The following is a 26,408-nucleotide window of genomic DNA, read 5'->3' as shown; positions in this document are numbered from 1 at the left end:
CTGAAGAAATGCGTGCGATAGAAGGTGGCAAGGTTGGTCGCAACATCAGAGACGCCCTCGGGAAAAGGCTTGGCGACTAGTATGGCCGCTAGGCTCCTCTAGACATGGCACCCATCCGCTTCAACACAAACCTGCCCCCACATCAGCATCGGACGAGATGGCTATTCCGACTATATTATACACAGTAGTGCATTCAACAGATCTTGTAGATTCCCCTGCTCCTTCAATCACCCATCCCACCAACACCACCACCATCATCTACGCCCCTTCATCCTCACTATCCGTGGACCGCTCACTATCCTCATCCCACAACTCCCGATCCACCTCCCCATGATGCCCCGCATAATTCGGGTACCGATGCCCCAAAAACTTCCTCCTCTTACACCTTGGACAATCAGCACAAGGATCATCGTCCTCGTCATCCGATACCAAAGTGTGATCCTGAATCCGATAATACTTACCATCTTCAGCATCGTACACACGCGTGCTTTCCGCCGCCTTCTTCTCGTCTGCTTCCCTCGTTTCACGGCCGAAGTTGAGAATGCATTGGGCGACGTGCGAGTATATGAATTTTTCCGGGGGCCAGTTTTTGTAGAGGTCGAGGGGATCGTAGTGGGCTCCGCTTCCGACGGAGAGGGTGAAGTCTTTGTTTTCTTTTGCAAGGCGTGCGAGGCAGACGTCGCCGCCGCGAGTTGCGATATCAGCAGATGTTCTTGGGTCTCTGTCGAAGATACCGAGGGCGGTTTGGGGTTCTTCCTGGACTTCGAAGATGACCTTTTGGATCGCGTCGTGTGCTTTTCGCAAAGGAGATGCAAAGGCTTTGTCGTCTTTTGCTATGCAGCCCCAGTGCTCCTCGTCAGCGGCGGCGTCTTCCAGGATATAAATACCCATCCGTGGATCTTGGCTCCACTTGTTGTCCCAGGAGGGCTCTGTGGAGAGGGAGCGTACGAGGTGGTGCCAAACTTTTGCGCATTGGTCTTGCAGAGCTTGCCAGCTGAAGTAGAGGTCCATGGCATCGCCTTCAAGCCAGGGAATAAGGTCGCGGAGGAGGGCGGTGGGGCCGTTATCGTTCGCGGAGTGCTCTTCGATGTATGGGCGCCAGCGACGGCTTGCTAGTGTCCACCATACATTGTCGCGCTCTCTGTTGAATTTTTTGGCTAGGCGGACCAGCTCTGTTTCCGATCGAAGGGTGTTGTTGAGTTGTCTGACTTTATCTGTGTTTGTGTATCGAACGTCAGTGTCTTTCTGACAAGATGCTCACGTTAAGTGTGTACGTACCGTCAACAGCTGCGTCGGTAGTCGCCCATCCAAAACTTCGCTCCAGGAAGATCGGAGCCAGGATACTGGGTTCTTGTAACCAACGGCCGTCTCTTAGCTTCCGCATATCCTTCAGCGTTTTTGAGGTCTTCTTTCCTCGTGGCTCACGGGCTGCATCAGAGGCAGTCCGCCCTACCATTAAATAGACCTTGCGAAGAGACTCACCGAGAGTCTGGGGGGGCACCACCGAAGAAAAGCCTCGTTTCGTCTTGCTGGTGGATGAGGTACTCCATATCCGGCCATACAGGGCAATCAGGATGCAATAGCTTGGTGGCAACGTATAAGTGTGTCATCATGCAAATCTGACCCAACGCGCGTTCTAGCTGATAACCTGAGGTGTTGAGTTGCAGATAAGCGTCGTACATCAAGAGTCCACATCGAATCGGATTGGGCTTCAGGGTTTCGCATGGATCATCCGCGACTGCTTTGGTATAGGTAAGGTCCGTGGCCATGTCCTTTCGAACATCTGCTGCATGTCCAATAGACGGGAAGCGTTGTATCCAGCTACGCTCCAGCGCCTCTTTCATGGCCACCTCCCGATCTACGCGCACAGTCAGCTCATCGAACGGATCGTGCAGATGGTCTTTAGTTAGAATGTCTTGTATGTCGAGCAGTATTTGTATTCCGAACTACCCGTATATCAGTATGGTATGCGCTTTGTTTCTTGACAAGTACTTACAGTAGTCCAAATAGGGATCTGGCGATGTTTGAACATATGCGCCATACCGCGAGAGACTTCGTCCATGGCTATTGTCTCGTCATGGCGCGAAGTAGTGTGTCGGAACATCCGGGCCAGTTCAAGCGTGCGGTAGGTATCTTTGTGGACGCCACCGACTGGATTAAAAGCAGATTTCGCAACGATGGGAATATCCGTTTTAGGCTTCTTCGAAATCCTAATCGCCTCCAGGTAGTATTTTAGGCCGGCATAAACTGGCCACATACACCAGTAAACTTGTGAGCACGCATGAGAGCCAGGCATCATAAGGCCACTGGGAAACAGGAAGTCCATAAAATCGGATGGGCCGATGATGTCCGGATGCTGACTGATCAACAAAAGAGCTGGTAGTACTGCGAAGTATTAATGGCTGTGAGCTAAATGGCGAGACGTTCAGTCGATGACTTACCCCATACGGGAAAATTCTTCTGAGGGTACATCTTTGGGCGTACAAGCGTTAGATCAAATTCAGACTCAGCGTGCCGCACCAAGTCGATAGCTGTGTTCGCGATGACAGAAGCGTTCACCAAGTCGATTTTGCCGTCCTTGTATGAAAACCAGACTTCTTGAACAATGTCGCGGAGCTCATGTATGTTGGTAATGAACGACTGGATAGCGAAGAAGAACTCGGATTCGATTTCCGACTCGTCTTGCTGGATTTCAACAGGGTTCACAGGAGGTAGCGATTCCATCGAGTCATCTGGTCTGGAGGCAGGCTCCTCCCCAAGCTCATCCTCAGGCTCAGCCTCTTCAGCAGCATTTTCAGGGTCCACCGAGAGACTGGAGAAAGTATTCTTCATCTCTCGCAGGGTGTCAACGTCGGACTTTTGACTTGGCTCCTTCCTTTGAGCACGAGGCACAGACTCTTTAACCAGCGGCTGAAGGATATCAGCAGCATTTCTAAGAATTTCGACGAAGTGAGCATGGGTCTGATTGCTCTCGTCTAGGACCGTGTCGCTATGCGATTGTTTGAACAAAGTTGCCGCCTTTTCTCGAGCCTGGATGGCACGATCGAACAGTTTGCTGAGCGCTCCAGGGACCTCGACCTTGGGGACTTTCTTCGCAATGGCTTCTGCCATGGGCACAAACTCTCCAACATTGATGCGATAGGTATCCGCAGGGGTATTCGCGGAGGCAGCAGCAGCTTTTTGGGCTTCTTTCCTCGCCTTGCCCTTGAGTCGTTTAGCTGGCTGCGGAGTTGACTGTGGAGGAGCTAGACAGCTACTGCGCTGGTAGCCCACTTTTTCGGCGGTTGCTGCTAGCCATCCCGCGATGTATTCTGGATATATCAATTGAGGAGGGTCTAATTAGGCGGTCGACCAACCTGTGTCCTTCTTGTATTACCTGTAATTCGACGAAAAGAATGAAGCCATGGTGTGACAGATGGAAATAGCCACCAATCGATTATGGGTTGATACCTGATCTAGCCTGATGGAACAATGTATTGGGCTAGAGAGATGAGGACCTGGCGGTTTGACAAGCTATGCAGAAACTACTGGAGAGATATCGGTGGATGAGTCGCAGAGCCCATGCACCGCGTTCCACCACAACAAAGTCAGCGCGATGGATATTTTCTGCCTGGGGTTGATGCAGATGCAGATGCAAACACCTGGAAGTCGCATTTTCGCCATTGTCACGGATGCGCAGGGCTTCCAGGTTCCCCGCCAGCTCAGACCATCGTGAAGAGCCAATGGGAAGGTGGCGCGAGATCCATTCGGACGCTTTCCGAGGGGATTGCCACTCTTGTGAGGGTGTTATCGAAGCAACACTGTAACGTGACATTTTGCACGTCTGGCAGAGCCTTTATCGAAGATGATCGTGGGGACTGGATGTGAAGTGCTGGAAAGATAGCGCGGATGTGGCGTTATTGGAGATGCAGGAGGTTGTGGTGTTGGAGTTGTGAGAGGGCAGGGGTGAGAGCCATGACGTGCCGGACGCGAGAAGAGCTCCCCGCGCGCTTTGAGCTCAGCGCATCGGTAAAGCTTCGCAACCACAATGGCTGACATGGCATCGCGAATCGCGTCAGTAAGGAGTTTGTTACCTGATCTCGAATCAGCGCTGCATTCATTTACTTCGTCTCCCGCCAAGTTCCGCGTCGTACGGACAATCAACGACACGCCAACACAGCCCAAGACACTATACATCCTCGACTCTTCCTTCAACCCGCCGTCAATTGCCCACCTTACCCTCGCGACATCGGCCCTGAAGCAGTCGACGCCCCTAGAGAAGAGCCCGTACCGGCTGTTACTGCTGTTCAGCACCCACAATGCAGACAAGGCACCGAGTCCGGCAAGCTTCGTACAGCGCATCGCCCTCATGACCGTGTTTGCCGAGGATTTGTCGCGGAGCTTGAAGAGCGCGTCACCTTCGATGAATGATGACGTCTCCAACGTGTCGATAGACATTGGCCTAACCAAAGAACCATACTACAGTGACAAGTCGGTTGCCATAGCCGAGACCACACCACCATTCTACGCGTCGCGACCCATCCACATCCACCTCGTCGGCTACGACACCTTGATCCGCTTTTGCAACCCCAAATACTACCCCACGTACGACCCACCGCTTTCGGCCCTCAAGCCCTTCTTCGATGCTGGCCACAAGCTGCGCGTGACCCAGCGACCGACGGACCCGAGCGACGAGTCGTCCAATGAATTCGGTACAACGGAGGAGCAGGAGAAATATCTGCAGAACCTGAAAGATGGCAACCAGGAGAAGGCTGGCTTTGACCCTGCCTGGGGCAACAACATCGATATGGTGCAAGCCGAGGAAGGCGTTGGTATAAGCTCTACCAGAGTGAGAAACGCAGCCAACGCGGGTGATTGGGACACAGTGGGCAAGTTGTGTACTGAAGGCGTCACCGCTTGGATCAAAGACCAGGGCCTATACAGCGAGGATGCTAGCGGCAAAAAGATGATGGGCTGAAATACAACCACGTGCATGCCATGTGCAACAGTGATGCATATTCGAGTCTCTCAGACGCAACACCAGAGGGCATGCATATCGCGACCAAACGCCACTTCGGCTGCGTCAGACTTGTGTTGTATGTTTGGATAGCCACTGAATTGGGAAGTCGTCATGAACGGCATATGACACGCGCATTCCACACCAAATGAGGCCACAGCATAGATGCAGCCGCGACTGCCTCTCCCATTCAGCATCTCACGCCATTGTGTCTACTCCTCGTCTTCAGATTCGCGTTCTCATGCGTTACCATGTCTTCTGCAACCGTTGGTACTTGCACAAGCTCTTGTTGGCATCCAAAGGTTGTCTTGTTTCCATCTCTCTTTCCCGACTTTTGACCTTGGGCAAGCACTCCACGTGCACTGACGCAGCCATCAACAAACTAGCAACTTTCCATGTGCAGCCACCCACTCACCCTTCCTTCACCACCTCGCCATCATGGCGACCAAACTGTGCTGTACGGCCGAGCAGGACGATCGTTCAGATTCGCCCGAGCTACCCAACGCCCGCATCAGTCAGCCTACACCAGTGAACAGGCCACTTCTATCCAAGGATGCTAGCTCGCCCAGTTCACGCTTCACGAGTGCCCGTTCGGAAGACCTCCATGAGCTGCATGAGATCTTCCACAATGCTCGCGACTCCAACGAAGACCGAGCTATGCCAATGCGGACGCTTCGTGCACGCTTCAGCCGTCCTTCGATGCATAGCATCCGCAGTCTACACAAGATGACGAGTATGCGTTCACTGATCAGACGCAAGTTTTCGAAGGAGCTTCCTAAGAAAGCTCCGACCATTTCATCACCACATTTGCAGCCGAGGCCAAGGAACATCACTCCAGCTGCCGGCACTGTCGTCAAGCAGCTGAAAGACGGAACGAATCAGCAGCTTCAGATTACCAAAGATGACCTGCGCAAGGATCTCCTCAGCGACAAGAAGCCTGATGAGGGCGGTTATGATTCAGATGCTGAGGCACTTGACGAAATCGCAAACAACATTGGCAAGAAGTCACCAATCAAGCGGCCAAGCATCCACAGCATCGACTGGACGACCACTACCGGAAGGTGAGATATTGCGAGCTCGTTATCGCACCATACTAACAGTCACCAGCAAAACAACACCGGACTCCACGAGAAACGGCCGCACCAGCGGCGACCTCAACGATGACCTTCCTCCCTACAGTATCAACAAGCCACAGGCCGGTCCTTTCTCCCACCGCTTCAGTCAAGTGTTCAGCACGCCCAATCTACGATCAGATACACCTGGTGCAAAGGACAACAGAGTCAGACGCTCGCATTCGGCTACATCTATGGGCCTCCCGAAGCCATCCCCCCTCTCACCACTACGACTACCGAGTCTTACCGATCACGACTCTGCGGGGATACCATGGTCAGAGATAATGCATAAGAGTCTCCGTCTTTCGCAGTTTCCAGTGCCTCCGCGCCATATCAGCCCACAAGCATCTGTTACCACCTTTAACAACGACGACCATAAGCGACACCAAAAACGAAGTAGCTCCGCTTCCGCATCGTCGCACCAAGCCTTTGGACCGGCTGCTTCTTCTTCTGCTCGCCTCATTGAGATCCGCGTTCAACAGCCCACTTCCACTGCAACCCCAAGGCCGTCTACATCCATCAGAGGCACTCTCCGTGGAGATTCACCGCGTAAAGTACGAGGACAGGCACACAACAGCGAGGACAATGACGATGATGACAACCCACGTCGGTCTGTCCATCTTTACAGCATGCGCATCTCACATCATCTACGTTCCGGGTCTCTTCTCTCATGGGACCAACTTGCCGATGCACCAGAGCTTCCAACTCCGCCTCGCGCATTCCGTGAACGCACTGTCTCAGACCAGAGCCGAACTTACCCACAAAGTATGCAACTAGCCCGCCATGACCGGCAAACATCGAGCTCAGGCTTTGCCAGCGCAAAAGTTCCGAGTAGATGGGGTAAGGTATTGCCGAACGATCTTGACACCCGACCTGATGTTGCATCTTCCATCTACTCAAGTCGGCCTCAAAGCCCACCCGACAGTTTTGGAGGATCGGCGACCACTCTACCGCGCACTGATACTGAGAATCGCCCGGTCAGCATTTCTTCTGCCGACATACGACGGCCTCGACGTTCTGCCTCCTTTCCTACAGACAACGAAGACACACCAAGACCAGCTAAAAGACATGGTCTTACCAACCTCGTAACAGTCACTGGCCATCCGGTCGAGCCTTCGCTTCTTGCACCGCCCGCACCGCTAGCACGCAAGAACAGTGTTGCTGATACCAAGACCTCTAAATTTCGAGAAGAGTTCAGCCCATCTCCACCCAAGAAGAAGATGACACAGTCGGCATCTATCATCAAGTTCTTGAACCCGAAGCGTCTGAGTCTGCGCAGCCAGAGTGAAGCGAATCTCCAGCCTGAAGCTTCTGCCTCCTCGGCCGTCGCACTTGCCGCGGTGGATGGTCCATCTGATACGCTGGAGCTCCCTGTCAATCATGGACGTCGTCAGTCACGGTCATTGATAAGCATGCAGGCTGAACAAGATGCACTCGGAAGGAACAAAGGCGCCAATCATGTATGGGATCGCGCTTTGCAAGCGCATCAAGACGAGAAAGCATCTCTCTATCTTCCCAAGAACAGGGACCTTGCTGTTCATGCAAGCCCTTTCCGCGAGCGCAGCGGCAGCGTTTCCGTTAGACGCATCAGTGTCGAAGGCCTAGATCCAGCTAGCCGAGCTGACGATGGTTCTAGCACGCGGGTATCGACATTAAGTCCCCACGCCGAAACACCTGGTGAAGAGCGCTCCGAGGGGCTGTTCAAGATGGTGTCTCGTCGCAGTGCTATGATAGGGCGTGATGATGTTAGCGTTGGACAAGAAGTGGCAAATGCATTTGAGCGGCAGGGCGACAGCACGGATGTCGTCGGGGCCTGGGGTCGTTATCCTTCGCACACGCGCCATGACCGTACCGCCTCTGCAGGGAAGGCTGATAACGTGCAGCCTCGCGACTTCGCGCTTGAGGCAGCGATCAAGTTTGCTTCAGCAACGGATGACGAGGACCTGATCGAACCCACAGCGAGAAGACCGTCCACACCACTGCTGCCTGGGGAGAAGAAGAAAAAGAAGAAGGTTGGCAGTGGTCGCGTAGCGAAGAGCAACTCGATGACTTTCGGCAAGACTCTCATGAAGAACTACACCAAAATGTTCAGGAGTCAGAGCACAGAGTTCCGCAGGCATGGTAGAGGACACCGCAGTTCCATCGCATCTGGCGGCATTCTTGAGCACCCTGAGCTCGAGCTCCTGCCTGATGTATGGGCGGGTGAGGCTCACAGAGACGTTGACACGTACATCCCAGGTGATGAGCAGTCTGTGCTGAGGCAGGAAACCTTGAAGAAGACGACTAAATCCAGGAGCAACTTACGAGCGGAGGATTCCATGGCAACACTCCGTCCACGGCGCAATTCTTCTGCGCCCAATCTCAACGAGATGTCATTCGGCGATGGCGCAGCTGATGCGCAGCACGCAAACGATCGAGCACGTGTCTGGTCTACCTACTACGAAAATTGCGTCGATGCATACCCGCGTCTGAGTATGGACACGAACCAAGTTCTCGAGGACTTTGGTCGTCCGAATCGGCACTCATTCGATAGCCGGCAGGTGTCCGTGCACTCGCGCACTTTGCCTACTCATCTGCGCAAACACACGCGCAACGCTAGTCAGATGAGTCAGATGAGCAATGGGAGCCGCGCCAGGAGCTTCGGCTCGCTGGGTCAAGATGACAGCGCTTTCGAGGAGCGGAGCTTGGTCAGCGTTAGACGAAGCATCATGGATCTGATTTCCAAGTTCAAACAGCAGGAGGCTACGGAGCATGAAAGAATCTTGTCCTTCAGCAGGATGGACAGTGGAAAAGCGCGGGAAAGTGTGGCGGCTCAGTAAGGTGGGTCAAATTCGCGTCACGTCGTAATGTCTAATATTTGCTCCTCGAGTCCGCCAGTGCGACGAATGTATCGTTATTGTCAGCATAGGTCAGTCCGTAGCATTTACCCGTCATACTTGGTTCATTTCTCGTTGTGTTGTCATCGCCCTCGAGGCTGGTTGTGCAATGCTCGAATTTCCATTGGTCGCATATATGCTCAACCCAAGGTATTCAATCGCGTGTATCAGAGCTGCGACCCACTTCCACTTCTGCAGCCAGTGGCAATGCCTCGATATCCAAAACATCTGTCAATTCACAACAACACAGTGGCTCGTGCGGCGAGGACCTTGGGCTAGTGATTTGTTCCCACGTTTGACATGGGAAATATTTGCGGTGGGCTTTCGGGGTACTTGTCCGAGCCCACTGCGCGTTTTTCTACTGGGAAGTGCGAACTCTGGATACAGTCATTGCATTCAGTCAAGGCCGCTGGAAATTCTCACACTGTTTCTGTTTATAAGCCTGGATATATCCCGCTGTTTATCTATTCTCAGATAGCTACCCATCGCACACTGACTAAAGCACTAAGCCGACTACACACGCTCGCTCGACCACCACCAACTCTCAAATATTACGCACCTACCCGACTGATACATACGATCAACCAACTCACAGTCAAGCCGCCATAACACACTCAGTTGACTATATACGGTCAACTCATGTAAATTCACGCCGTCATCACACACTCAACCGACTACATACCGGCTCAACTACTACATACGAGCAGGTAACACATACGGTTGCCCACTACATACACCCACCACTACTACAAACGCGCTTGAACACCACACTCAGGCTCACACATCACACTCGCGGTTCAGTAGCCGATTTCCAAAACATACGCGAGACTCCTACACACCATGTCTTTCCATCCCCTAGCCACAACCCCCACAGTCCAGGCCATGAACGACAACCTGTTGAGGAATCTGTGGCCTCATCGCGAGATGGGTAGAAGGATGAATGGAGAGGTTGATCAAGGGGAAGAGACAGAGAGTGCATATGAGGAGGATGGAGATGTGGAGATGGAGATGGAGATGGAAGAGGAGGTGCAGGAAGAGGCTGTTTCTTCACCACCACCAGAAGTGGAAGTGGAAGTGAAAATGGAAGTAGAGGTTGCAGCAAAGGAGAAGAAATCACCTAAATTGATCATCCCGACGAGAATTTGGAATGAGACTAAGGTTGGAGGCAAGGTTGGAGGCAAGGTTGATGTACCAGGCGTACAAGACGTTCAAGATCCCAAGGCGGAAAGTCCGAAGCGCAAACGCGTTTCTCTTGTCTTACATCACGACATTGAGCCAAGTGAAGCCGAGGCGCAAGAGCAGGAGGCAGAAGAGCAAGTAGAAGAAAGAGGCCGCCGAAAGCGGACAAAGACACTGAAAGCCTCTCAAAACGAAGAGATTTCGCGAGAGAAGACGAGCGGAGCTTCGCGGTCACGTGGACATGCGGCTTCGGCTTCGACATCTAGACCCGCTTCCCGCAACGCTGCCGCTATGGCTCCACGTTCACGTGGAAGCCAAAACGCACCACTATCCTCCTCCGCCCTCGCGCTAGAAACCGCCGCCCGCAGCCTCGCCCTCCGCGCTTCCGCCTCCTCCTCATCCCCACCCACCGTCCCCACCCCACCCCTCACACCAACCACGCCACCACCCAACGAAGGACCCCGCGCAGCATGGCACCGCCTCTTCCCGCACCTGCCCCCACTCTCAGACTACTACCACATCGGCGAATGGCGCGAATTGATGGTTTGGAAAGAGGCGAAAGGATGGATTAAACGGGCCGCAGATGACCCATGGGAGAAGCCGGTGTTTAGGAAGCCGGGATGGAATAAGAGGGATGAGGAACAAGAGAGATTGTGGCAGGAGTGTGAGAGGAGGATGGTGAGGGAGAGGGGGTGGACGTATGAGGGGAGGGAGAGGGGGGATGTGGATATGGTTAGGGCGGCTGAGAGGGCGTACTATTGATGGGATGGGGGTTTGGTTCAGAATGAATAGAGTGCGCCCTTGACTCACACTGCGGTTTGGTCCTTCGGGCAGGTGGTGTATTTTGTAAGGGCGAGGTTGCGGCTACATTCTTTTTGTAGTCTCTACAGAAGAGTCTGCCCTCATAGCCGAGAACTGACAGTCTCCAGGCTGGGGTGATTAGGTGTGAGTTGTTTTGATGATGGTTGTAGATACCGTAGTATGTGCCTCGACGCACCCTGGTGCGGGCCTCTAGAAGTATCAATGACGTTCCTATCGTTCTGGACTCAAGCTTATGTTTGGTATGCACACTTATACCTCGTATAGTACTCGAAGTGCATCAGTGGACGCGTCTTCACCGTGAAGCGCGTGCTGGCTTGGAGCGCATCGTTAGATATGGCTAGCGCGACCAAGTGGGCCCGCCAAGCGAAATCCGGCTTTGGCCTGCCACCCTGCTTTCCTGCACTCGCAGCCTTCATGATGACGCCACGCGTCGACAACGCGTCTTCTCCAATTTTCTCATCTCCACTTTTCTCATGTTCTTTGCATCCCGCGATCAGATTTCGCAACAGTCTTTTGCTTGGACTTCAGCCCAACAGCGGCGTTGACAACCGGGAACATCATCCCAAAGCGGTATGCACGCGCTCACAACGGAAGTCGCACTTCCCGAAACGATGTAGTCATGTTGTTATCACACCGACACATTCATTGCTATCGATTCGTTCTATGGAAAGGCATTCATCATCTACTGAACATTGGAGATCTTGAAGCCACCCGGCACAAGCTTCTGGAAAACACCAGAAGGATCATACTTCTTCGCCGCAGCCTTCATCTTCTTCACAGAAGCGGATCCATAGCTTGCGAGGGGATCTTGCGTGTTGTCCGCGTAGTTCAAGTATAGGTATGGATTGTCGGCACCGATACTCTCAGCATACTCGCGGATACCGTTAACGAGATCGGCGCCTGCGGCTTGGAAGAGCGCGTCTTGCTCAGCGCCTTGCCAAGAGATGTAGGGTTGGTATACTATCGATACTTATTAGCGTCTAGTCTTCACAGAACTTCATGGTGAACTTACAACACAGCACCTGTTCACCAAAGCGCTCCAAGCCCAGCATATTGCCGCCCTTGGACGCGCTCTGCCTCCAGTACGAAGGTGGAAGGGGCTGGTAGAGCACATAGATCTGCCAGTCACCTGTAGCCTTGGCCTTCAGGTTGGACAGCACATCCATGTAGATCTCATGGGCTTTGGTCATGACGCGAAGATCGTTCGCGAAAGTCAGTGTGCCAAAGTATACGCTGGGTTTTGATCAGCATCTTTCAAGAGCAATGGCGGCTAGCTTACCTGTGTGTAGTGGCGCCCGCGAGTTCCGCTGCCAGTGATGACATGTTCCTGATACCTGTGGAGTCCGAGATGTTGCCAGGAATCGCCAAAAACTCGTCATAGGCTGCGGGTCTCGATACTGGCTCAGCATAGTCGTACGCGTTCAGGATCAAATCGGCGCCCGCCGAGCTCTGATACACCGGCATGACGATAGCTGAGCCCTTCGGTTCCTTGTCAATGTTGTTGGAGAAATTGATGAGAGCCTTGAAGTGGTCTTGAATGGTCGACTCTGGGTAGATGACAAGACCACCCCACATGCCGGCGTAGTCGAAGGTGCCGAATTTGAAGCTAGTGACGATACCGAAGTTGTTGTTGCCGCCTTTGAGGACAGCAAAGAGATCTGGGTGCGAAGTCTTGGACGCGGTCACAATACGACCGTCAGCGAGGACAACCTCGAACTCGATGACGTTGTCGCAGACCAGACCCCGCCCCGGCGAGAAGTATGAGATTCCACCGCCGAGCGTAAGACCACCGACGCCGACTGTGGACGAACGCCCACCACTCGTCATCGCCTTCAGTGGTTCCAGAGTGTCGTACACGTCGTTCCATGTCGCCGCAGGACCGACCTTGACCAGGGCCTTCTTAGCATCATACTCAACGGTGCTGAGATAGTGCAGGTCGAGTGTTACGCCATCTTCAATGTTTGAGGCTCCAACGTACGGAGTGTGTCCACCACTACGAATCGCAAACTTGCATGACTTCAACCGAGACGCGACTGTGAGAGTCTTAACAGCGAGGGCGACTTCTTTGGCGGTCTTGGGCTGGACAATGCAGTTGGGTGTGGTAGCCTGCTGCTTCACATCGAAGTAGGAATCTTCCCGCGTCTCATACGCATCTTGACCAGGGTAGAGTAGCCGACTCTTTAGGGATGTGAGTGCAAGAGCGGAGCACTGTAGATGTTAGCAGATGTTTCGAGTAGAAGGGAACTAGGGAGTAGCCTCACGCAATAGTCAGCATGTGCGAATGGGACGACAGCCGCTGCCGCAAGTAAGGTAAGGGACAAGCGAGTCATGGTGCTGATAAGTCCAATAGATGGGGAGATAACACAAGGAATACTCGATGATCGAAACCTTGACGCAGGCTGTGGCACGCTTTTCTACTCGCTCGTATCTCTCAACAGGTTGAGGGATTAACCTCAGCAAGGATGCGCAATTCCTGCTCAGCAATGACTCGACATATGAGATGAAGCTGGATGCTCGAAGGATGCCAAAATTGTGTCTAGGACTGGACTCAATGTGGCGTTCGACCTGTGCCGCGAAGGCAATACACCCGTCGGCAGCGAAGCGGCAATGCTGTCGATTTGTTCGCTAAACGGTGGCTTACAGGGGTCTATGAACGTATGCTTCTCCATAGGTTCGAGATCACTTTACACACGGCTCGGCTCAAGAATTTAATTTGAGGATCATCCGCGACCCTGAGGAGCGGACCGCGGGCAGCTGGGAACGAGGCACGGTCGCTCTAACGGCCATCAACAGACGCTTCGGAGACCTCGGTCGACCACACTGATGTATGCGACGCCTAAAGGATGGCCACTTCTATGAACGCCACATCCTTGGCATGCTTATGCTCACCCCAAACCTCCGCCAGACAGGAAGACATCTGAGCCGTTATTGCCATGCACAGTCATGATTCTGATGCAGTGGAGTGGCACAGGTATACTGACCAAGTTCTTGGTAGGGGGTGCAGTACTCTAGGCCAATCTCTTGCTGCATGTGTGAGCCTCACTGCCTAAGCGATGCGGCGTGTACAGTGACATCGCCTGTGCGCTATCACTGACCATCACAGTCAACAGCAGGATTTCATGTGTCATAGAACATGGTTACATGTTGAGTATGTCGGTTGACCAGAGCAAGAAATGACGGATTGCGATGACCCAGACGATGGGGACGAGAATCCGAACTGGGATATAGACACATCAGCTTCGCACATTAGCAGGGACGCGCTCTTTCTCCACATATTCGCATCATGGACATGAACAAGCCAATCTTTCCGGCTCCGCCTGGCTACATTGTCGATGTCGATAACCCCCAGAGAACGGGCGAGGCTGCCAACTTCTGGATTGGCACCCTGGGCATGATCATCGCCGCCATCTTCATGGCTATACGCGTCTACACGAAGACGAGACTAGCAAAGAACTTTACACCAGATGATAGTAAGCTCTTCAGTTCTGGCCGAGATCGACAAAGGCCGAAATCAGTACGCTTGGTGTCTAACAGTAACTACAGTAGCGCTGCTCATAGCCTGGGTGCGTTGCATCGCAGCTTGAAAAAGATGGCATGTTCGACAAATCGTGCTAACAATCGAACCTACAGTGCTTTTCCATCGCAATACAAGTCCCCATCCTCTGTACGTCTACCGAGGCCAGTCTCCACCATCGCTGATCTAACAACTCAACAGTCCAATACGGCCGCGGCACACTCGGCGTCCACATCTGGGAGCTAATCGGGCACCGCGTCAATTCTACCATGAACGTAAGCACCATTCATCAACACCTCCCAACAATCCCGACTAACCACTCAACAGTTGATCAGTGTAGCAAGTATAATTTACTGCCCCTTCCTCGCCAGCGCCAAACTCTCCCTCCTCTTCTTCTACCTCCGCCTATCACACCTCCGGTGGTTCAAGTCATGTGTCTACGCAAGCATGTTCCTCGTGGTCGGCTACAATATCGCCCTTGTCTTCCCGCTCATCTTCGCTTGTACGCCGTTTCGACGGAACTGGGATGTTACCATTACCGAAGGAAGTTGCATTGATAGGACACCGCTTTATATGGCGACGGCGGTGTTGAATATGGCGACGGATATCTTGTTGCTGGTTCTGCCGGTGCCGATGGTTGTTAGGTTGCAGATGCCAAGAGCGCAGAAGTTGGGGTTGATTTGTATCTTTGGGGTGGGCTCGCTGTGAGTTGACGAGTATGGATCAATGAACGGGAGAAAGAAAGTTAACGGGAGCGACAGAACGTGTATAACAAGCGGCGTCCGCCTCGCCCTCCTCTTCCCCATGCTACAGACCGTCGACCAAACTTGGGCGATCGTTATGCCGGGTATCTGGATGTAAGTTCCACTCCGTCCCACGCCTCATTACACAATCACCAAAGCAGGCTTCATTGCATCTCATCAGGTCTACGCTGCTAATCCACCCGTGCTACCAGTCTCATAGAAGCCAACCTCGTAATAATAACCGGCTGCCTCCCCACCATGCGCCTCTTCTTTCGACACGTGGCTCCCCACCTCATCGGCGAATCTACTCTACGCAGTAGTCGAAATCGAAGTCGCGGTACCAAACAAAGTCGTAGTGCAGGAGGACATGATGCAGATGACTCGCAGCACGAATCCGAACTCAAGACGATTGGTTCGCGGATTGCAAAGACGAATGGGTACGAATGTGTGGATAATGACAGGGTCAGTGTGGGAAGCGAGGAGAGAATGGGGGCAGGTTGGAGGGCCGATAGAGATTCCGAGCGGGGGATTGTTGTGAGAGAAGATGGAGAAAGGGGGATTAGGAAAACGTCGAGTGTGGTTATTGAGAGCGAGGTTTGGGAGGGTGGGGAGGGAGAGGTACGGCAGAGCGTTACACATGTGCGGTGATGTAGGTATTACATCAAGTAAAGAATATTCTCTTAACATGATATTTGTGTAGTTGCTATTGCTGTCAGCATCTAAAAGCTGAACTTCATACCACCATTCGCGCAAATGACACTCCCAGTAGTCCACCCCGCCTCAGGCAAACACAACATCCCCACCACACCCCCAATCTCCTCACTATAACCCGGCCTTCCGCCCGCACCCTGGCTCGCCTCATAAATCCTCTCCGGATCAATCCCCTTCCTTGGCGCCGCAAGAGGCGTATTCTCGATAAACGGCTTGTTCTGCGCAATAAACGCGTCGTCGTTACTCCAGTACATATCCGTAGCAACAGGACCGGGGTTAATCGCATTAACCGTGCAGCGCTCCGCCAACTCCCTTGACCACGTCCTCGTCATGCTCTCCAACGCTGCCTTTGTACCACCGTAGATAGACTGGCCTTTGTATCCCAGGCTCGAACTCACAGAGCTGAGGTTGACGATACGTCCAGACCGGTCATTCGGCAAGTACTGTGTCGCAGCCTTGACCAGCAGCAGCGGCCCCCGCACATTGATATTGAACTGCCTCGCAAAGTCCTCACAATCCACGTTTTCGACGTAGTTGTTTCCAGCGACGCCCGCGTTGTTGATGATGATGTCGAGTTGGAACTTGCCCGTCTTGGGGTGCTGGAAGTTGTTCTTGGTTACTTCGACGAGGTGGGTGGGGCCGTTTTCTGAGCCCATGCTCGCTTGTACGCTGATGGCTTTTATGCCGTATTCGGCGGAGAGTTCTGAGGCGAGGTCTTCGGCGGTCTTGGACGAGGAGTCGGAGGTGTAGTTTATGACAACGTTGCAGCCTTTGCTGGCGAGGTTGCGGGCGATTTCTACGCCGATGCCTGGGGGTGTTAGAATTGGATGTAGTTTGGGTATGTGGTTTGAATACCCCTCGATGCTCCTGTGATGATGGCATTCCTTCCTTCCAACACGCGCTGGCCTGAGCCGCCGGCCAGGTTTGTGGAGGCGGTTCGGGTGTGAGTCGGTCTTGAAGCCATTGTGATATGCGTGTGAATATTATCCGTGTGTATTTCACTGGCTCGGGGGGTTGTTGCGCTTGTTATCGTCTACTTGGCTTGTTGATGGCGGGGTTTTATACACGATGCGGGGTTGTGGAGACAGCTAAATAAGGCAAGTACTCGGTGGTTCCGCCGCCTCGTCGTGAACCCTTCGCTCGGACATTTACCGACCATCGTGAGAAGAGCTGCAGTACAAACCACCGACGACACCTGACTCGCATGCCGCCTTGGTGTTCTGCTCGAGACGAGTTGATGGCATTGTCCCGATGTCGATGATCTTCAGGGTCTGAGCTAACCCAGAAGATGCCTGTTGAGATGCAGAACCCGCTAAGAGCTGGCGCGGAGCTGATTCATGCTGTCATGGACGACGTGTTAGCCATGGCCAATACCCAACACCCAGTCGAGAAGGGATCGTTCCTGCGTGAATCTTTACAGGGTGCCTCGTCCCTGTGCTGTGGAAACATCCGAATTCTCACCGGACACGCTTGAAGTTGCGCAAGCTCGTCACCGCCAAGGCTCCGAGCGCCCCTCCGCCGATGTCGCTTTGGGGAAAAGTTAGCATTAGCAGAGCTAGTGCGCGATAGCTGTGGGCATGGGAGCGCTAAAGCAGCAGGATAGTCCAAGATAATCGCTCCACACTGCGTAGATTGAGGGAAGCCCTGACGAACGGCGGATTGTTCTCGCCGTTGCAGAATAAAGTTGAGGGCGGTGAGTGCACCGTCGAATCGGAGCCACGTAGGCGCCAACCCCGCGACGTTGCTGCATACGCCAGCAAAAAACATAAAGCACACCATCCGCTACCACTCTTCCTCCTACATCCCACCTTCCTCCTCACCCTCTTCCCCCTCCCCTCTACCACATCCTACCCATCCCCCCAATTATCACAGTTGTCCGCATCGGACAATCACATCACAATGGTACACTCTTCAGTACTCGGTTTCCCCCGCATGGGTGCGGACCGTGAGCTCAAGAAGGCCAACGAGGCCTACTGGGCGGACAAGCTCTCGCGCGACGACCTGATCAAGGAGGGCAAGCGTCTGCGGTTGGAGCACTGGAAGATCCAGAAGGACGCCGGCGTCGATGTCATTCCCAGCAACGACTTCGCTTTCTACGACCACCTCCTCGACCACATCCAGCTCTTCAACGTAAGCACACGTCATCTAATACCCGCTGCAGTCGACTAACAGGACTAGGCTATCCCAGAGCGCTACTCCAAGCACTCGCTGCACAAGCTCGATGAGTACTTCGCCATGGGCCGTGGCCACCAGAAGGACGGTGTCGACGTCCCCTCGCTGGTAAGTCCCGAAAGTTCGGGAGTTACCAACACCATCTAACCCCACTACAGGAGATGGTCAAGTGGTTCGACTCAAACTACCACTACGTCAAGCCCACCCTCCAAGACAACCAGACCTTCACCCTCGCCGAGAACCCCAAGCCCGTCGCTGAGTTCCTCGAGGCCAAGGAGGCTGGCATCACCACCCGCCCCGTCCTCATCGGACCTGTCTCCTTCCTCGCTCTCGGCAAGGCCGACCGTGGCCAGTCCGTCGACCCCATCACCCTTCTCGAGAAGCTGCTGCCGGTATACGTCGAGCTCCTCCAGAAGCTGAAGGAGGCTGGTGCCGAGTACGTCCAGATTGACGAGCCTGTCCTCGTCTACGACCTCCCCCAGAAGGTCAAGGATGCCTTCAAGCCCGCATACGAGAAGCTCGTCGGCAGCGGTCTGCCCAAGCTTGTCCTCGCCACCTACTTCGGTGACATCGTCCACAACTTCGAGGTCTTCCCCAGCCTCCAGGGTGTTGCTGGTATCCACATCGACCTTGTCAGGAACCCTGAGCAGCTCGAGAGCGTCATCGGCAAGCTTGGCTCCAACCAGGTTCTGTCCGTCGGTGTCGTCGACGGTCGCAACATCTGGAAGACCAACTTCAAGAACGCCATCGAGATTGTTGAGACTGCTGTCCAGAAGCTCGGCAAGGACCGTGTCCTCGTTGCCACCTCCAGCTCCCTTCTCCACACTCCCCACTCTCTCGACAGCGAGAAGAAGCTGCCCGAGGAGGTCAAGGACTGGTTCTCCTTCGCTTGCCAGAAGGTCTCCGAGGTCGTTGTCATCGCCAAGGCTGTCAACGATGGCCCAGCATCCGTCCGTGAGGCTCTTGAGGCCAACGCCAAGTCGATGCAGGCTCGTGCCTCATCTGAGCGCACCAACAACAAGGCTGTCAAGGACCGCCAGGCCAGCGTCACCCCTGAGCAGCACGAGCGCAAGTCTGGCTTCCCCGAGCGTTACGCTCAGCAGAAGAAGCACCTCAACCTTCCCATGTTCCCTACCACCACCATCGGATCCTTCCCCCAGACCAAGGAGATCCGTATCTCGCGTAACAAGTTCACCAAGGGTGAGATCACACCCGAGGAGTACGAGAAGTTCATCGAGAAGGAGATCGAGGAGGTTGTCAAGATCCAGGACGAGCTTGGCCTTGACGTCTACGTCCACGGCGAGCCCGAGCGTAACGACATGGTGCAGTACTTCGGTGAGCGCCTTGACGGTTATGCCTTCACCACCAAGGGTTGGGTCCAGTCTTACGGATCCCGCTGCGTCCGTCCCCCGATCATCGTCGGTGACATCTCGCGCCCTGCTCCCATGACCGTCAAGGAGTCCAAGTACGCCGCCTCCATCTCCAAGAAGCCCATGAAGGGTATGCTTACTGGACCCATCACCTGCCTCCGGTGGTCCTTCCCCCGTGACGATGTCCACCAGTCTGTCCAGGCTCAGCAACTTGCTCTCGCCCTCCGCGACGAGGTTGTTGACCTTGAGTCTGCTGGCATCTACGTCATCCAGGTCGACGAGCCCGCTCTCCGTGAGGGTCTTCCTCTCCGTGCCGGCACTGAGCGCGAGAAGTACCTCTCATGGGCTGTCGACTCCTTCAAGCTCGCCTGCGCTGGTGTCCAGGACTCTACCCAGATCCACTCCCACTTCTGCTACTCCGAGTTCCAGGACTTCTTCCACGCCATTGCCGCGCTCGATGCTGATGTCCTCTCCATCGAGAACAGCAAGAGCGACGCCAAGCTCCTCAAGGTCTTTGAGGACAAGGCTTACCCCCGCCACATTGGCCCCGGTGTCTACGACATCCACTCCCCTCGTATCCCCTCCGAGCAGGAGATCAAGGACCGTCTCGCTGAGATGCTCACCTACCTCAAGCCTGAGCAGCTCTGGGTCAACCCCGACTGTGGTCTCAAGACCCGCCAGTGGAAGGAGACTAAGGCAGCGCTTGTCAACCTTGTCAACGCAGCCAAGTTCTACCGCGAGAAGTACTCTTCTTAGGCTCTTTGCCATTTGGCATATCCTCTTTGACCTCGTTTCATCAACGGGGTCAGTTCAAGCAGCATATCAACATGCCGCTTTGTAATGTGTGTAATGACTAGTTATGATACCCAAAAGTTCAACCTGCATCATGGGTCGTTTGGCGGTGCAAAAAGGATTGAAGAAGAGGTGTGTATGGACGCATCTCAACATCGGCGTTCATCACAAGCAGCGAATGGGCTGGCTTTGGCGTTTTGATTTTTGCTGGGGACTATGTGTGCGACGATTGTCGCAGGGAAATGAGATAGCGTGTGACGGAGCAAGAGCTCTGTCGATGTAGAGTAGACGATCTCATCTTGATCTTGGATGAGCTGAATGAAAATGTGTCAGTGTCGCTCTACAAACTGGTTTCCATGTGTGTGATGATCCATCGTCGTGATCAATGGTAATAGTGGTGGTATGTTGACGCGTCCGTCTATGGTACGCACGGATGAGCACGACGGCAATGTTGTATTTAGTAGTCCTATCTATAAATTATTATATAGGTCATTGCACTGCTATAGCAGGAGAATAGAACCAGGACGCATATAACGTGCGGATATAGGCCGTGCAAGTTATAAGTTAGCATATAACAGCCACTGCTGCGCGTCTCCACCAGCTTCCAAAGTTCTCTCGACCACCAAAGGCCCGAATTGTTCGATGGATCTCAGCTGATGTGTCGTGTATCTGAAACAAAAGTGGAAGGTCAATAGTGTCATCGACTTTTATGCGTGGAAGCGGTAGGCGCAACCTTGGAAGGTGGGGGCTGCGCTGCGCTCGTGCTGACGGTGCTGTCATACCGCCGGCCTTCTACCAACCTCCTCTCTTCCATCGCAACACTAGCGGGTCATGCGGTATGTCGCGCAATGCTGTCAGGATGGTGATTGTTTCTCCGACGACAGAAGATGGAACAATTACTTTTTGAAGCATTCCAAGTCCGACGGCGATGGGTGGGCTATATCTTCACATGCTATGATGCGCGCACGCCACCAAAAGCCGTCGGGGGAGGCGGAGGGGAGGTGGAGGGGTGGTGGTGGAGGTCTCCTATCGCTTCCTACTGATCTTTCTCTGTGCCTGCGTATGTATTGAGAAACTTTTCCGTCTGTCAAGCCCGACGTTGGCGATGGCTATACGCTCACAGGCAAGGATTGGTGGCGCCACGAAAAGCCGTTGCCCCGAACGACCCTGTTTACTAACCAGCTTGGCGTGGGAAAATCAGGGCAAATCAGGCCCAGACGCGATCCGGGCCAGCCCCCGATCACAATATCAAACAATGATTGGACCGATGGACGCTTCTCACCGAGATATACACGCTAGAATAGTATGTTACGCAACTTTAGTCGAGTCCTCTGCGGCTGGGTCGAGGGCGTTGCGGGCTGGGCCTCTGTTGACAGACCAGCCACCTCGACGCTTGACGGTCTCGTGCATGAACCGCAGATCTGAGATGGGTGGAGTGGGGAGGAGGAGGGGAGGTGGTGGAGATTTCATCTATCTATGTGTATGTGTGTGTGTACGTGTGTTCATGTGCAGTGTGGTTGTCTGTATGAGTGTACCGCTGTGTTGCATGGGGCGATACAGTTCTTCTAGTCTGACGTTGCAAGGTAGAAGATCCTGTTCCAAGGTTACGCGGTCGCGTAAACAAACCGTGCGGCCCCTGCAACGAACCCCGAACGCCAGCCATCTCGACTCTAGACCGTCCCGTGCATGGCCCGCAGATCTAAGCCCACTGTCTGGTTTGCGTCTGCGCATCTTCATCTCCACCTGTACTGTCGCTTTCCAGAGTCTGTGTTACGCTGTCCCGAATCCTCAGAGTCGTGGTTCATGGGACGTCATCTCCAGCATTCGAGGTGAAGGTCCTCGCGCATCATCCCACCACTATGTCAACCTCACTAAGGCTGCCTATCGAACTTCGGATGCAATGGCTACCATTACTGTCGACTTCGCTACTGCTGTCTGCCGTCGCCGCCCAGATGCCATACAACCCTACACGCCTCCTCCAGAACAATGATACCCTCTACGTCTTCCGCCCGTCGTCGCAATCGTCCACGCAATTCGCCCTGAGCACCATCGATCTATCGTCCCAGGTCAAAGCGTCGAATCTGCCCTACAACACACTGTACGCAACGTTGCCCTTCCTCGACGACAATGCCCCGCGCGCTTTCACCCCGGTGCTCGACCACGACGGCAATCTGACTGTATACACGGGCGACTGCACACTGGGTGCGGGTGGTGGGGAGTTGTGGAGTTTCGTACCGGATACCTCAGAGAATGTCGTCAAGGGCAGTTGGAGCAAGCAGGATGTTTCGGTGGTCGACAGTTCACATACGTCCATCATGGGTGCGAACTATCTCAGCGGTGGCATGACCTTCTCGTCCATCGTCGGAGGAAAGGCTGCGAATACCGGCGCATACTTCTTTGGTGGCATGTGCCCTGATCAGAACAAGACTGCGAGCGACTGGCAATCTGCGGCCAACTACTCCAACTTCATGGTCACCGTACAACCATCGGAGGATACGAGCAAGCCACTCAACTACGACATCGATGTCTCCTCCAGCCGTGGACCGCCTATACCCGAAGCCGGATTCACCATCACAGGTCTTTCGCCAACCTCCTCCGACCGAAGCGACGGAACGCAGATACAACAGCAAAACTTCGTCCTCATCGGAGGCCACACCAGTGCTGCCTTTATCAACATGTCGCAGATTGCGCTCTTCTCCCTTCCGGAACAGGGCTGGACCTTCATCGGCGTCGAGCAACCTGACACCACCCGTACAGACCTAGCTATCCGAGCAGACGTCACCTCGATCGATCCTCGTTCCGGTCATATCGCTGTGCTGAGTCCGGATGGCCAGCAGATCATTGTAGTCGGAGGTTGGGTGGGCGACATCAATACACCGGCAGACCCCCAGTTCGCCATACTGAGCGTCGCAGATGGTTATGGCGGTGCTGGTGACTGGGAGTGGGTAGTTCCATCTACTAATGGTACCGGGCTGCCGAACGACGGTGGTCTCTATGGCCATGGAGCCGCCATGCTCCCAGGAGGTGTACTGATGATTACCGGAGGCTATTCGATTTCATCATCCGGCACACAGCGAAGAGATGCCGCGCCAGCAGCAAACACGCAGACCTACTTCCTTAACGTCACCTCGAATAGCTGGATCTCGGATTATACTCCCCCGGTCAAAGACTCTCCGTCAGAGTCTGCCAGTAGCGGCCTGTTGTCTACGACTGGACAAAAGGCTGGCTTGGGTGTCGGTGTTGGTATCGGTTTGGCTGCGATATGTGGAGTGTTCGCGCTCTACATGTGGTATGCAAGGCGTATGAAGAAGCGAAGGGAGTTCCGTGAAAAGCAATTGCAAGAGATCTCCTACACTACTCACAGATACAATGCCGAAGACTACCCTCAAAGCTTCGATGGCCGCGGCGGAAACTCGGATGCTCTGGACTATGTTACCGATCAGAACGGGCCTTACTACTTCCCAGCCGGTACACAGGGTGGACAAGGATGGAAGGCCACCAACCGGGGCGATGTAGAGAGAACCGGACTACTGGTCGAGATCCCAAGTCCGACGCGTGGACTGCGACGCAACTTGAGCGGTAGACCTCAGTACGCCATGGGCAGGCCTCGTGGTCCGGGAAGCATACATCCTATCGATGAGTTGGAGGAGGAGCCTGATGAGGAGCTAGCGCACGACAATAATACACCGGGCAGGCATCAGGAGATGACGGAGACACGACAAAGATCTGGGTCGGCAATACTTGATAACGCTCCAGTTTTGGATCCATTCACAGAGTCCCCTGGACGTAACAGAAATACCCTTCATTCAGCGTCCCCGTCGCCTCAACACCAGAGCTATGAGGTTAATACCAATTCAGCTGGAAGACTATCGCCTGACAAGTCTACTTCGGAACGTACAAGCTCGAACCTCAGCGAGAGGAGTACGCTGTCATGGACTTCATCTAATGGCGGCGTTGGGCGCAGTGCATCTATGCGTTCGGGTCCTATGTTGAACACAGCCATGCGTGCCAACCCATTCAAAACGCCTGATACAAGTCCTACTCATGACAAGCCTGGCCGACACTCACCAGAAGACCCGCGAACGCAGTCCTTCAGCAGCCTGCAAGGAGAGCAGGATGTCGACTCATTCCGCACCGCACAATCATCGTTTTCTCGTCTACAAGCAGAAGGCGAGGTACTTCTTGGTGGAAATCCAGAGCGATCCAGGCCCGACACCAGTTCATCCGGTTCAACGACTCATCGCGACTCAGACCGCAGCAACAGTCGCGCAGCCACAGCCACGCCTGCAACATCCTTCGCACTAGACCTATCATCGGCCCCTCGTCCTGCAACCAGGGAGCGCAGGATGAGCTGGCTCGGCAGCGTCCGCAGAGTACTAACACGCTCTGTCTCAAGCGCCGAACGCACGCGCTCCCTGACGACAGCACCAATCTACCACGAACCCTACAGAGACGATCCGACCTCCCCCGTCGACCCCTCTCCCCGCTCCATCAACAGGAAATCCCTGCCTGCTCCCGCGACTACAAATTCGACGCCCCAACGCGCCGCCTCCGACGCAAGCTTCTGGCGCAACCGCCGCGGCAAGCAAGACTGGCTCGAAGAGGAACAAGACCCGGCGTGGCGGCGCACCGCAGGCGATGACTGGGGCGCACCCGAAGACATTGCCATACTCGAGCGTGAACGCGCACGTCAAGAGTGGCGGGAAAGAGGCAGCAACCTCCTCGTCACTATCAACAGTGAGGAGAGGTTGCCTACCCCGCGTACACCCATCTCCCCAGACCAACTAGGTGTCCCACCTTCACACGACAGAGGAGACGAAAGAGACCGTCCCTGCACCCCCGCCAGCGAAGCAGACTGGGACGTCGAAGCCGCAGTCGAGCGCCGCGTCGTGCAAGTCATGTTCACCGTCCCGAAGAGTAAACTCAGAGTCGTTAACGCGGATATCGATGGCGCGAGCATGTTGAGTGATGTTCCTCCAAGGGATGCTGGGGATGATAATGGGAATGGGAATGGGAATACGTCGCCGACGAGGGTGAAGGATCTTGCCGGGAGGTTTGAACAGATGAGTGGGAGTAGAGGGGGTAGTCCGAGGATGAGTCCTAGACCCAGTCCGTCGAATTCTATTAAGAGTATGAAGGTTAGGGGGAAGGCGAGTCAGGCTAGTTTGGCAAGGCAGACGAGTATTAGGAGTGCGAGGTTGGGGAGTGGTGCGAGTCCTAGTCCGCTGGGGAATGGGAAGGGGAAGGAGAGGGAATGACTTGACGGCGGCCATGAAGGGCTATGAAGACGATGATGGAGGTTGATGTTTTTCGGTTGTACGATTTCTGTTTTTGATGATCTAGGGATAGCGATTGGCGTTCTAGGATGGATAGATATCCTCGATGTTTGTATTCACATAGTAGCACGATTTAGTGTTGATGTGTTCCACGGTCGTTTTTAGACGAAGACGAAGACGAAGCGATGTAGTTAGGATGTAGAAATGACTTCATATTCTTACCGAACAATCACCATCATATAAAGCTCGCGTGACACACGGGTCTGTCCAGAATGAAGCGAATCAAACAGGGAATTCGATCAGTCTCATTTCTCATCGCATCAGGTTGATAGGTGCAAGAACCTTTGGTTGGGGATATGAAGGACTTCAAGACTATGAAGCTGCCGTCGTCGGCCGCCTTCCCCCTTCTTCCCCGATCAGCGGCTCGATCGGGTGTAACATGACAAGCGCGGTCCGTGACAGTGTGTTGACGTCGACTCTTTGTTCGGTTGTTCAGGAAGCGATGGGAAATGTGGATTTGGTGCTACGCTTCAGCATCATAAGGTTCTTCTCGACCTTTGATTTTCTCCAGCGATAATGAGGAGCCGTGGGGTACATGGCGCTTGTACCCGTCCCATTCATTTTTGAGTGCTTGTACTCGATGAGTCGGGAGATATGGGTAAAGCGAATGAGACTCTTTGTTCAGAACATGCGGTCGTTCGACTAGCCTCTTGTCGTTGGAAGAGGATAGCTGGGTAGCGGGGGTGGGAGGATGTATGAAGAGAAGACAGAGCCGCTGGAAGGCTGGACGTGAAGATGAACGCGCAATCTCATCATGCGCAAAGTGGCGATTTCGAACGAAAGAA

At 54.0% G+C, this 26,408-nt stretch overlaps 9 protein-coding genes across 9 annotated transcripts; 6 read left to right on the top strand and 3 right to left on the bottom strand.

Annotated features, from left to right (window-relative positions):
• Positions 1–418: 418 nt before the first annotated feature.
• J4E86_010877 (uncharacterized protein) lies at positions 419–3,298 on the bottom strand (the record flags this gene model as incomplete). The annotated part of the gene is made up of 7 exons (XM_051451371.1): positions 419–441; positions 462–1,214; positions 1,279–1,343; positions 1,483–1,946; positions 1,997–2,385; positions 2,442–3,218; positions 3,274–3,298. The coding sequence occupies 7 exons, from the start codon at positions 3,296–3,298 to the stop codon at positions 419–421; spliced, it is 2,496 nt and encodes an 831-aa protein (XP_051297491.1).
• Positions 3,299–4,036: 738 nt separating this feature from the next.
• J4E86_010876 (uncharacterized protein) lies at positions 4,037–4,957 on the top strand (the record flags this gene model as incomplete). The annotated part of the gene is made up of 1 exon (XM_051451370.1): positions 4,037–4,957. One exon carries the CDS (start codon positions 4,037–4,039, stop codon positions 4,955–4,957), a length of 921 nt encoding a protein of 306 aa, XP_051297490.1.
• A 477-nt stretch (positions 4,958–5,434) lies between these two features.
• Positions 5,435–8,927, top strand: J4E86_010875 (uncharacterized protein; the record flags this gene model as incomplete). The annotated part of the gene is made up of 2 exons (XM_051451369.1): positions 5,435–6,057; positions 6,104–8,927. 2 exons carry the CDS (start codon positions 5,435–5,437, stop codon positions 8,925–8,927), a joined length of 3,447 nt encoding a protein of 1,148 aa, XP_051297489.1.
• An 897-nt stretch (positions 8,928–9,824) lies between these two features.
• On the top strand, positions 9,825–10,925 carry J4E86_010874 (uncharacterized protein; the record flags this gene model as incomplete). The annotated part of the gene is made up of 1 exon (XM_051451368.1): positions 9,825–10,925. One exon carries the CDS (start codon positions 9,825–9,827, stop codon positions 10,923–10,925), a length of 1,101 nt encoding a protein of 366 aa, XP_051297488.1.
• A 742-nt stretch (positions 10,926–11,667) lies between these two features.
• On the bottom strand, positions 11,668–13,315 carry J4E86_010873 (uncharacterized protein; the record flags this gene model as incomplete). The annotated part of the gene is made up of 4 exons (XM_051451367.1): positions 11,668–11,945; positions 11,998–12,218; positions 12,265–13,193; positions 13,247–13,315. The coding sequence occupies 4 exons, from the start codon at positions 13,313–13,315 to the stop codon at positions 11,668–11,670; spliced, it is 1,497 nt and encodes a 498-aa protein (XP_051297487.1).
• Positions 13,316–14,268: 953 nt separating this feature from the next.
• Positions 14,269–14,848, top strand: J4E86_010872 (uncharacterized protein; the record flags this gene model as incomplete). Its single annotated transcript, XM_051451366.1, has 5 exons — positions 14,269–14,455; positions 14,529–14,548; positions 14,616–14,649; positions 14,701–14,774; positions 14,840–14,848. 5 exons carry the CDS (start codon positions 14,269–14,271, stop codon positions 14,846–14,848), a joined length of 324 nt encoding a protein of 107 aa, XP_051297486.1.
• A 1,113-nt stretch (positions 14,849–15,961) lies between these two features.
• J4E86_010871 (uncharacterized protein) lies at positions 15,962–16,917 on the bottom strand (the record flags this gene model as incomplete). The annotated part of the gene is made up of 2 exons (XM_051451365.1): positions 15,962–16,761; positions 16,809–16,917. 2 exons carry the CDS (start codon positions 16,915–16,917, stop codon positions 15,962–15,964), a joined length of 909 nt encoding a protein of 302 aa, XP_051297485.1.
• Positions 16,918–17,852: 935 nt separating this feature from the next.
• MET26 (homocysteine methyltransferase Met26) lies at positions 17,853–20,251 on the top strand (the record flags this gene model as incomplete). The annotated part of the gene is made up of 3 exons (XM_051451364.1): positions 17,853–18,083; positions 18,132–18,233; positions 18,284–20,251. 3 exons carry the CDS (start codon positions 17,853–17,855, stop codon positions 20,249–20,251), a joined length of 2,301 nt encoding a protein of 766 aa, XP_051297484.1.
• Positions 20,252–22,146: 1,895 nt separating this feature from the next.
• J4E86_010869 (uncharacterized protein) lies at positions 22,147–25,545 on the top strand (the record flags this gene model as incomplete). The annotated part of the gene is made up of 1 exon (XM_051451363.1): positions 22,147–25,545. The coding sequence occupies one exon, from the start codon at positions 22,147–22,149 to the stop codon at positions 25,543–25,545; it is 3,399 nt and encodes a 1,132-aa protein (XP_051297483.1).
• Between the last annotated feature and the right edge of the window lie 863 nt (positions 25,546–26,408).

This window comes from Alternaria arbusti (genome assembly GCF_024043155.1).
Source record: "Alternaria arbusti strain BMP 1465 chromosome Unknown scaffold_26, whole genome shotgun sequence".
Classification (NCBI taxonomy): domain Eukaryota; kingdom Fungi; phylum Ascomycota; class Dothideomycetes; order Pleosporales; family Pleosporaceae; genus Alternaria; species Alternaria arbusti.
The sequence above is the reverse complement of the archived record's forward strand: the minus strand, read 5'-3'. Positions and strand labels throughout refer to the sequence as shown.